Source organism: Phaethon lepturus, unplaced genomic scaffold (genome assembly GCF_000687285.1).
Source record: "Phaethon lepturus isolate BGI_N335 unplaced genomic scaffold, ASM68728v1 scaffold4461, whole genome shotgun sequence".
Classification (NCBI taxonomy): Eukaryota; Metazoa; Chordata; class Aves; order Phaethontiformes; family Phaethontidae; genus Phaethon; species Phaethon lepturus.
Window position 1 is genome coordinate 4,140 of NW_010515381.1, and position 11,659 is coordinate 15,798.

At 44.6% G+C, this 11,659-nt stretch overlaps 1 protein-coding gene across 1 annotated transcript; it reads left to right on the forward strand.

The window, feature by feature from the left end:
• Positions 1 to 2,242: 2,242 nt before the first annotated feature.
• Positions 2,243 to 9,987, forward strand: CLDN10 (claudin 10). The gene is made up of 4 exons (XM_010295742.1): positions 2,243 to 2,419; positions 2,584 to 2,665; positions 8,811 to 8,918; positions 9,628 to 9,987. Exons 1-4 carry the CDS (start codon positions 2,284 to 2,286, stop codon positions 9,740 to 9,742), a joined length of 441 nt encoding a protein of 146 aa, XP_010294044.1. The 5' UTR covers positions 2,243 to 2,283; the 3' UTR covers positions 9,743 to 9,987.
• Positions 9,988 to 11,659: the final 1,672 nt, after the last annotated feature.

The following is an 11,659-nucleotide window of genomic DNA, read 5'->3' on the forward strand; positions in this document are numbered from 1 at the left end:
ACATGACACGCCACCGGAAGTAGTAAAAGCCGACTTTTCCATGCCTATAGCAAAAATTAACAAAGCAAGACCGCTGTCTTCAGACTTGGGTTTTATAAACTAAGAACCGCCTTCTGAAATCTTCTCAAAGTCCTTTTCCTGCTGGACATCCCTTGGGTTTTCCCCGAGTGAAGAAAAAGCAGTAAGAACAGGAGATTCAAAAACAGACATGTACCTATCACCTGAGTTTGAACTGAACTGTTTGGGAGTATGGTTTTATATCACTGTTGAGGAAATTTTACTCTGCCCAGTTGGATGAGAAAAGTGGTCATCTTGCATGATTTTAGGTAACTGCAATCTGGCTGTTCACGGTGAGTCACCCTAGGCTCTCCGCCTTGTTTATCATGGATGGAGAAAAGGAGATTTCTCCAGAGGGCGGCTCATCCTTCTACTGTAGGAGTTTAACTTACAGTTCAAACTTAATATACCTGATTATAGCAACAGACACTTCGACAGGCACAAATGACTCTTCTACATTCCAACCTGAGAGTCGTGCAACAGCACAACGTTAATTCGTTGACTATTGCGTTTCTTCAGCAGATGGGCTACAGAAGCATGTTGCAAATGGAAGAAGTCTGTATGCGTGCCAACAGATGTAGATAAATGCCAGTAGGTTGCGTTTGCAGATGTGCAGCACAGCACCTGAATTCGGTAGGACTCATAAAACGGGGTGGTACGTGCTACAGATAGCTTCTTGTGGGCTGCTTATTGCACAGATCTGTGAATCGTGTTCAAAAACCATGTGGATGTGGCACTTCAGGACATGATTTAGTGGGTATGGTGGTGTTAGGTTGATGGTTGGACTTGATGATCTTAAAGGTCTTTTCCATCCTTAATGATTCTGTGATTCTATGATCAATGGGGTTTTTTTTAAACATTGTTTGAACACAGAGCAGTCATCCTGGAGCTGATATGCCTCCAGCAGCGGCTAAAGTGGGTGGCAGTAAGGAGGGCAGAAGGTGGCCAAGCATCAGTGGTAGCCATCTGCAGCTCAAGGACCTGCCAGCTAAACACAGATTTCTCTTTAATGAATGTATCCAGTCTCTTTTTTGAATCTCTCTGAACCTTTAGCATCCACATATCCTGTGGAAAGGAGTTCCACAACTTCATTACATGAACAAGTGCACTTTTTGTTTTGAATATGCTGCCTTCTATTTTCATTAGATGTCCTCTAGTTCCTGTTTTAAAATATTCATTTCCTATTTATTACTTTTATGCAGGTGTGTGTGGGTTTTTTGTTTATTTGCTATTATGTAAAGTTTGGTGTAATAGGCAATGAAAACGTGGTTTAGCTCTCAACATTCCCACCTGCTGGAGATCAAAGCGAAAAGAATTAATACCGTAATAGTGGAAGCACATTTTCATTTTAAATGAGATCTAACAACAGGTTATGAAGAAGAACATCTTGTGATGGTTATTCAGCTGCATAAGATTGCAGTGTTCCACCCTGTCAACAGGGATAGGAGATTATCACACACAGTCTTTCAATTAGAAGATATTCTTGGAAGGGAGAAAGAGGCCAAGCAACCCATTGTACTGCTGAAAGACCCTGCCCCTGGGAGGTCCAGCTCAGAGCAGCCTCAGCCAGCTCAGCAAAACTGTATGTAGCTAAAGTCCAGGCTTAAGTATGGCAGTGATTTGTTTCATCTTGAAGGGCTACTGCTGTCCCTGAAGCTGAGCACGTGCTTCACTTCTGTGCAGAATGAGAGCCTTCTTGGCGGATCCAGATCGAATCGGTGGCATGTCCAGGCAGGCCCAGGACCCCAGCCAGGGTCAGTGCTGCCAGCCTGCTGCCAGTTGTATTGCATCTGCCACACACACGCACAACAAGACTAACGTGTAAGACTTGCTTTGTGTGCACAGAGTGGCTCCGCAACCTGTGCCGGCCGTTGCGCAGCCCGCGTGGAGTTGCTCTCCAAAGCCTCACAGGTACAACCTCTTGCAGATAGTGCACCCGACGCCACAGGATTATTTGTTGCAGCCCTGAATATACCATAGCGTTTGGTATATTCCTGTGAGCTGGGCTCAGGTGGCCATGCCCTGTGAAGGGCACACATCACCTAGGAGAATACACTCAATGGTAAGGCGACATTACTCCAGCAAAGGTCCGATTTGGTTTGCGACAGCGAATGCCTAACAACGCGCAGAGGGAGAGGAGCTACAGCGAAACCTGTTGTGGTCCGTGTTCTCACGTTAGCCTTACTCTTTCTCACCGCAGGTTACATCCAAGCCTGCAGAGGACTGATGATCTCTGCCGTCTGCCTGGGCTTCTTCGGTGCCGTTTTTGGACTGGTGGGGATGAAGTGTACAAAAGTCGGAGGCTCCGAGCAGACTAAAGCAAAAATAGCTTGTTTAGCTGGACTGATTTTCATACTCTCTGGTAAATATACGTTATTTCTCTAAGTTTGCGTATTTGAAGTCATACCAGAGCTGCTGCTTTTCCGCAGAAATCCGTGCACAATTCTCCGTGACTTCATTGGCTTCAGGGTCAGGCCCAAAGCTCTTCTGCTGGCTCCACTGAATGGTTTGTCTTATGCTTTTCAGGGTTGTGCTCTATGACTAGTTGTTCCCTGTATGCAAACAGGATTACGTCTGAGTTCTTTGATCCTTCTTTTGTTGCACAAAAGTAAGTACTTTCCTCTACCCATAAATCTTTCAAAGAAGTAGACCTTAAGTTTCATACTGTGCACCAGAGCCCATTTAGACGGTGAGCAGGTGCTTCTCCCGTTGGGGAAAGAAGGAGAGTGGGCTGCGGTTTTATTTAATCGTATTTTCCAACTGGAGTAACCGTGTGCTGAAATTTAATGAACGAGCACCTTCCCGGACAGCGATTGCTCTGCAGTCTTTGTGCCCAGGCTTGTTGCGGCTCGGCAGGGTTCCGCCCCGCTCGCCACAGAGCAAGCGGGGTTAATCGGGAGTGAAGCTTGCGTTGATGTCAGAGATGCAGCAAAAGGATTGCACAAGACGGAGGCGCTCGTTAGGCGCATCGTTCGATAGGAAAGGAAGAAAATGATTTCCATAAGCTTTTGGTAGAAGGTGGTTTCCATAAAGGTGTCGAGCACCGCGCAATTTTGACTCCTCTTGAAGAGAGGTTCGTGCAGGCTCTGTGGGCTTTTTGCTAACAGATTTTCAAATCCAGATGGCTGAAATTTGGATCATAAACCTTGCCGTGACCCACCATCTTATAAGCACTAACATAAATGCTTTGACTATACTTGCAATTAAATGTAAGGGAGCAAGTGTTTATAGAATTGCAGGATCCATACCAGAAGTAATGAGCATCCCCAAAGACTCCCTTTAAAGCCGTGCAAGTTCTCAGGACATACAAAGGCAGCAACTCACAAGCCAGTGCTTGGGTTTCGGATTCACATTTTAGCTATTGAATCGGAAAAGGTTGGCCGTAAACTATAGCATCATAGACTTTCCTGTTTTGGCTCCTTATGCAAAGTTTTCTTTAAAGACAAGGATTTAAAAGTTTTCTTGGTGGTGATTCCAGAATATGTCAAGCATTAGGTATACATTTCCCTGAGACCCAAGTAAGGGCTCGGTAAGGAACCCTGAGCCTTTCCGTTTTTTCTTGATAGAAAGAAAATAGTCTGAATAAATAACATTAACTGGACCCCCGTTTGCAGCAGGGCTGATACTCCTTCTCCTGTCTTGAAAACAAGTTCATATTAGTTTCCTCTGTAATTCTTCTATAGTTTATGCTTGTCTGATAGGGTGAGGACAGGATCCAAAGGCCTCCAAAAGAAACAAAGATGTGAGGTACTGTGAAGAAAATGGAGCCTGGCTATATAGCCAGAAGTTAATTATTCATCAGGCTTACTGTTCCTAGTGAAAAATACGGTGATTGTTGTCAGAAGTCCCTTTCCTACATTATATTCCTATGCTGTTCTGCTGCAAAAGAGCAGGCAGACCTCACAGCGGAGTTTTGCTGCGAGGAAATGCGAAGTCCAGTTTCAATATTGAAATAAAGAGAGTAAAACATCCTCTGCAGAAATTACCTTTTTCCAGGATAGCCTAACTGCATGCACACATAATCACAACTGCAAAGATAAAGGCAGAGAGGAGAGCCAGAAGTCGTAATTTGAGTTGCACACGATGTAGGTCATGCAATGACCTTGTGTCAGGTTAAGCTAATGGTGGCATTCGACTCCTTTCTCTCTCGGCCAATGTAAAATACATTGGAGCGATGTATTTTCTTGCTGTCTGTGAACTCTTACTTTGATATGCATTGCAGAAGCATTTAATGTGCTTTGTGGGTATACTGTGGAAATTTGGCATTGGCTCTTCACTGAGAGAGGGTGCTGCTTTGGGTTTCCACCTTTCACCTTCTCTCCTGAAGTTACTCCGGCCGTCTCAAAGGCAGGCTTGAGGTACCATTAGCAGAAAGGGAATGAAACGAGATGTTTAGCATCATCTCAGCCATCAGGGTTTCCCTCCAGCCTACTGCATTTGGAGGAGGCACCCTGACTATGTGTGGGTGCAGGAGGAATCAGAAACTTGCCCAAGAGACTTCTGGTTTGAACTGTGTACCCAACTGAGGAACGACAGGCACCACGGGGACACCCTAAAACCTGCCTTACTTAGAAAAAAATATTAGGCTGGACTTTATGTCCTGATGTGATAGTTTGCATTGCCAATGTAAAGCAGCTCCAAAGGAATTGCTTGACCCTGCAGAATAACACGTGCAGAGTCTTGCAGACAGCACGGGACACCTTGGTGCTTGCAGCCAAGATGGATTTCATTTTTCTTCAGACACCGCTAACAAGGGAAAATCTGTTCTTCTGTTTTGCTGTCTTGCTAACGTTGCTCCCACAGCTTCTCTTAGGAAACTCTTTTGCCACTCTACTACTTTTTATTAAAAAAACCCCAACCCTCTTACAGTCTTTATCCTTTTTGTCCCTTTGCCACAGTTCGAACTCCATAATCATGGTCATTCTTACTGATGAGTGGGGTTGGTTTATCCAAATTATCTAACTTCCTGTTCTCTTTTATAGAGAATTGTTTCCCTTCAGCTTTCTTGTCTCTGAGTGGATCATGCTCAATTCACACAGGCTCTCTTTCCACTGTCCCACTCTAACATTTGAATCTATTTTTCATTTTCCAAGAACTGTAAGAATTAGACATTCAAAACGTGTATTTCCTTTGAGTAGTTGTGTTGATTTGTTGAGAAGGTAGGCATGTCCTTTATGTATGCCGGTAGCCAGTCAGCTAATGAAGCTCCCACTGGCTTGCTTGGGAGTTTGCTTTGTAGTCCTAATCTATCTAGCAACTGGAATATTTTTCTTCTGTACTGATATTATATTTTCTTAATTTCGTGGATTCTTCCTCCCTCTAATACAGTAAAAATATGTGTAGCCTGCTTGGTCAGTGTAGTTATCTGCAGCTGAATTCTTAGTCTTCAGTGGTCACCACCTCTTCATCAATGTCCCACTCCTCCCTGAGCTGCCAGCGATCTCTAATCAGATTGATTTCACTGATTGATTGGAGTCGGTGTATACGCAGCCACACACTTCAGGGAGTGGCTGCTTTGATTCTCGCAACCAAGAATTAGAAGAGCAGAAGAGTGTGTTTCCTGCAAAGATTTTAAAAGAGAAAGAGAGAAGGGAAAACAGCAAATACAGAAATTTCTTCTTTAAAAAGCCCATCTCCTTCCGCCCCCCCCCACCCCCGGAGGTACCAATGTATGTAAGGTGTGTTTTTTCATGTGGTACATACTGGATTTTGATAGGAGGTTAGGACTGGCTTCTGAAATGCTGAAAAGGTGGATTGGATAAAATCCATAAGCCATACACAGGTTGATAAGCAATTGAAAGTTTGACGTTTTCCTCATAAGCAGCAGTCTAAATCAAAAAGTCTTGTATCTGTTTAAAGATGTGGAGGGAAGACCAATTAGGCCAGCTCTGCAACTCATTAACCTAGCAGTGTGGCAGTCACCGAGAAGGGTCCATATATGCAATCTGTTTGTACGTGTTGCTTATAAAGTACAAACAATCCCACGAACAAAGGCTGGACCCCATGTCTTCTTTCCCAACTAGTAGGCAACAGTCAGATGTTTTGCTACCCAAATAAACCCAGTGTAATCTTGGTTTCTTTTCTGTACAACTGAAGAGCTTCAGGAGAGGAGGTGGCAATTGGTCTGCTTATCTCTCTTGCATTAGCCTCTGGCCAACTGATCTATGTTGTTAGATGGAAATGTGGAAACGAACTTGTGCTTCCTATTTTCTAGGCAAATGGTCTTGGCAAGTAGGTTGTTACAGCAGGAGCCTTCCTGGGTCTTTATCCAGCTGTGTTCTCCAGCACCGCCGTGGTCCACGCTGACTTTTGTGGGGAGCCTAACCCTGGTCCACGTACCTTAGGTGTGCTCTGGCCAGTACCCGCGGCGATGGAGGGATCTCCAGGGTGGGGCTTACCTCACATCAGAGTTAGTCACTTTGATCTGTTTCTACACCTCTTTAAAAGAGGTGCCTTGAGGGTGTCTTAGAAGTGTGTTTTGTGTATATTTCTTGCGTGTTGACTGTAACGGGTTCCTAGGTGATGAGCTCTGGTGTAGGTATCTGCTTCTAATCAGAGAACCCCCAGTCCTTGAACAGAGAGAAATCTGCCCCAGTCTTGTGACAACTGTAGCACATGGTTGGAAATGTGAGCATAGTTAGAATTAAAGCTTTACAGCTTTGGCAGATTTTGAAGTCAAATGGGTCTGGGTGCAGAGTTTTCCAGGGTGAAAGGCAGCTGAGCTATGGTTTCCAGAAGTTTAATTCGGGGGTTGGGTGCCCAAGTCCCACACTGGGTATGGAGAATGTTCGGGGGAATCGGATTCTTTTTTAGCAAGGGATGATAAATAAAAACCCTGCTTAGATGATGTGAATGGAAAATGAAAAAGAAGCCTAGAAGCTAGAGCACTAGAGGGGCAATGAAGAGTCAGGTGCAAGCACTCATGAAATGTCCTACCTCTGAGCTCTGATGTCTCCATCTCTTTTTGGCAGTAAGCCCCCGAGTCAGAAATGACTTGAACCTGGGTGTCCATAGCATCTAGCACTGGTATCTCAAGTGTGGCTTTTTCTCCCTGTGTGACTTATTTATTTTTTTTTAAAGTCTGTGCTTTACCTCTGGTTAGAATCTCAGGAAAACATGGAAAAGTGATTTTGTTTTCCAGCCAGTGTTCACCCTCCTGTGACCTATTACAGAAGTTGCTGTATCATTTTCTGGGTTTCTGGGCTCACAGGCAATTTTTGAGTGTTTCCGCAGTGTCATCTTTGTAGAGATACAAGTTTGGTAGAACAGCTTTCAGGTGTTTTCAGTTCTGTATTTCAGCTAATGTGAAATTAGGACCTGTTCACATGGCAGTGTTCAGAACTGGCTGAAAAGTACGCAGCTGCCCAGTCTCTCCGTTGTACAGGCAGGCTGTCAGGCAGAGGCTTTCCTTCGGCCGCCTCGCCAGAGGCTTTCAATAAAAAAACAAACTTCCTTGAACAGCACAGCCACCTGACCGATAACTGCGGCTGGATGGGGGAGAGGGGCCTGTGGTTTCGGCACAGGATCAGGAGGAGATCGGGAGGAGTCAGGAGGAGATAAAGGTTCCCTCAAGGGGGAACTGGGGCAGAGAAGAGCGAGCAAGAGGGACACAGTCTGTCCTAATAGTGAGGAATATGAGACTCTGCAGACTGTTGGGCCTGCGTTCTAATGCAGATCATCCTGAAAGCGTTTTAGAGACCGGTACCTCAGGCAAAGAGCTGGGGAGTGGAGCAGACAAGTGGCAGCGATGGCTTGCTGCTCATCTTGAAGCTCCAGAGCTCACGTATGGGCGCCGAGCTCGAGCAGGGGAAGGAGAAGAATCTCTTCCCCATACCCTTCTTTTCCTTCGTTTGCTACTATTGCTTTAGAAACTCAGACTTACCCGTGTGTGATAATGTTCCTAAAGCACCGCCATCTCCTCTCGGAGTCAAACTGAGCAGTTTCTGGCTGCAGACAATTAGTGGCCGCCCCGGGTGGCAGAGGGGACCGTGGCTGGTGACCTGGAGCTGTGCCCAAGGGCTCGGAGGGGAGCGGTGTCATCCAGCCACAGGGACTAGAGAAGCAGAGGGATGCCGGCACATGCAGTTGGGGATGTGTACAGACAGGTACATCTGCGTATGTGTGCATGTATGTGCATCTCTGTACATGCATAGGCATGTATCAGGTACATCTGTATGTGTATATGCGTAGGTTGCACACGTGTGTGTGTGTATTGCATATGCATTTTTTATATATACGTACACCAAGCTCATGTTTTAAGCAGGCTGAAATGTGGATAGGGAGGAAGAGAAATCCTGACAGCCAGAGGGGAGGGTTAAGGAGAGCTGTAGGCAGCAGCTCTTGGTCGCCGGCTCAGCAAAAGCCTCAGTCCAGCTTGGGAGCCAACGGGAACAAACTCGAAGCGGTCCAAGGGGACAGGAGCTGTGCACTGCAAACGGCCCAGAGGATCATGAGATTCAGAGAAACGCAGCCAAGCAATCCGGGAGGAGACGCGGAAGAGCCAGGCCAACCTGGCTGGCTGCGTGGGGAGATAAGTGTTGCCCGTGTGTACCGCAGGCACAGTTTGCCTCCCGGGTAAGAGGGAAGTAATGAAAAGAACGTGGGGGAATGGCAGAGCTGCTGATTTTGTGATGAATAACGTGTATGTCAGTGGAAGGTTATTCGGGAAAAAATAAAATTTCCTTCTTTTAGTCTGCAAAAACCTGTTAAATTCATGCTCTCTTTTGTTAAACCCCTTTATTCACTTCCTGTAGATATGAATTAGGAGCAGCTTTGTTCATTGGATGGGCTGGAGCTTCACTCTGCATCATTGGTGGCAGTATATTCTGCTTCTCCATAGCCGAAAACAGTAATTCTCCAAGGTAAAACACAAGTTGTACTTACTGAAAGAAATCAATACTGGCGCATTTGTACCCGCTATATGTACGCGGTTTGATTACTCTTCCAAAACCCTTTGTAGCGAGGTTCAGAACAAGCTTGTCTGGATGAAAGAAAATAATGGGATTTATGGATAATGCTCTGTCCATCATTAATGTAATTAAGAAAAGGTATTGACTCAGAACAAATGCTTTATACTTCATAAATTTACTACAGCTGGAAAAAAATGCATTCACTGATGTAGGAAAAGTGGCCAGGTCACCTCACCAGGTGTGAACAGACAACTTTAATCCCAAATCATCAGATCAAAAGTGAGAGGTGAAGGACAGCAGGGGTGGCAGCAAGACCTCCAGCAGCAGAAGCGGGGTGATAATGAAGAGGCACAGCTGGAGGGAGTAGCTAGTCACCTAGGATCTGCAACAGCCTAAATATTTCATGATCTGGCCCCGATTTACTTAGCTGTGAACGAGGGATACACGTCAATAGGAAAGTGAGTCGCAGAGAGAGATGCTGGAGGGGAAATGTCAAACCAGAATAAGACCATACAGGGAAGGTGTCCCTCCTGCCCCCTCCCCTGAAATTTATAGGTGCGTCCCTGTACATTCTGCTAGTTTTTATTACTATAGCACTTAGATGCAGAGATGTTACCTGTCTGTGGAATTAACTGTAAATGGTTGATTCTCTTCTTTTCAGGAGGGGTTATGCATATAATGGAGCCACATCTGTGATGTCTTCTCGTACAAAGGTCCACAACAGTGTCCCAGACAAAACCCCACCAAAGCACTTTGACAAGAATGCTTATGTTTAATTATACTGTTGGAAGATCCAAAGCATTTTAAAAATGAGTTTGTATGTTTTATTCCGAGTGATTCCCACCCTCAATGTAATTACCACTAAGTCAATGACTTTTTAAAACATTAACATGCAGCTTTTTACATATTGATGTAAATTTTATTATATAATATTTTCAGATTGATGTTGTCTTTGTAAAGTTTATACCTGGAAATCATGAGCTGATGTTGCTTTCTTGAAAAAAATAAACGGGGTATTTACCAACTCAGTATGTCAGTCGCTTATGGGAATGCCCATCACATGCATCATACCGACCGCAGTGCATCATTGCAACTGTTCCTGAAATGGGTTCAGTAGTGGACAAAACAGCCATGTGCAAATATGTAAAATATCTCACCACTGATTAGCAGTGACGACAGAACTGCAGAGCACATCGTAACTGCAGCACCAGACGATGACAGTCAGTGGGAATCAACAGGCTCTTACCTCTTGATCACCTTGCGGGGGTGGATGACTGTGCAACTTGGTCAATTTGGTGCCATAGAAGTAAGAAGAGGAGGAGACTGGGTGAAGTGAAAGTAAGTACGGGATTTGGGGAGGCAGGAGCAGGTACTAAGGAGAGTCAGGGCCAGTTGGTACAAAAACAGGCACAAGAGATGGTCTTGCACGGCCTAAGAAGAATGCACGCACAAGAACGCACGGGCGACCGTGAGCCTTCGCGTGCAGGGCAGGGAGGGAAAAGGTTGAGCGAGGTTGCAGCCCGTGGGGAGTTTTGAGGCGGGCAAGACAAGGCTGGAGAGAGAGAGCTCCTACCTTCAGCATTTGCCTTGTGCCACCTCGGCGCTCGCCCCTGCTGGTGACAAACGCTGCCGGGGCATGGTTTTGGTTCCCTCCCGCTGGGCAGGGTGCCAGGACACCTGGATCCAGAGTGGCTCCAAGCCACTGGGTTACGAAAGGGAAGGAAGAACCCCAGGCGATACCAGCCTGGAGCTGACCGAATAAAAGCTGGCAGTACTGAACAGCACTATTTTAGATAATCCTGAGTTAGCTACAACAGTTCAAAAATTCAGCTAGTACTTTTTTTTTTCACCTGTCCATAGAAATGCGCTGGCTTTTGCGGGAATATTTGTACGATGAGTCGATAAATGAGATCAGAGATGATGTATAAGTCAGAAAATGCTTTCTAAACTGAGACCCTGAAGCCAAATGCAAACTCAGGTCTGTCTGGAGGTTTGAACTGATGGACCCTTGGAGTTTCAATACATGGGTTATTTGGGGACAAAGGTGCAAATATAAAGAATTAATAGTCCTATTTACTAATGGGCCAGTATGATGGAAAGCCTTTTGTATCTGATACCATCTAAAATACATCAGAACTACAACATCATTCAACATTCTTTTATTTTTCTATTTCGTTTAAGTCATAACACTATTGCGTTTTTTTAAGAAGGCAGCCAATATGGACAAAACAGAAATATGAAAGCACTTCCACAATGGTAGGCCACTGCTTTCCTCACCTTAGCTGGATGTTTTAATTTTTTTTCCAATTTCTGTGCTTTTATGTTAAATAAGACTCAACTATAATACAAAAAAAAAAGGACTGACTTCCCCAAACAGGAGGCATTTAATAACTAGTTTTATAGCTGAGGTCTTTTCTTGTTTTTATTTGGTGTTTATTGTAAACCGTGGTAGAAACTTAACGTTTTACTACATGGAAATATTTTCTTTAAAATGTGCACAATTTTATATAAAGTTTATGATAAAATACAAGAAAATATGCATTTAAAAATTTATAAAGTAATACTCTCCAGTAAATTCTGTTCATTGGTTAACAGCCTTTCTTGCAAGACCAGTTTCAATCATGTAAACATTAGAGGCAAAACCTTCACCTCAGTGAAATCAGGGAGACTTTCACCATTGAATTCACGAAAAA

What these genes read in the sequence shown, in the direction of transcription:
- CLDN10 (XM_010295742.1), top strand. Translation starts at nt 2,284, where the DNA reads ATGATCTCTGCCGTCTGCCTGGGCTTCTTCGGTGCCGTTTTTGGACTG. An exon ending in CCTTCTTTTGTTGCACAAAA is followed by an intron (nt 2,666 to 8,810) that starts GTAAGTACTTTC and finishes CACTTCCTGTAG; the next exon opens with ATATGAATTAGGAGCAGCTT. An exon ending in GAAAACAGTAATTCTCCAAG is followed by an intron (nt 8,919 to 9,627) that starts GTAAAACACAAG and finishes TCTTCTTTTCAG; the next exon opens with GAGGGGTTATGCATATAATG.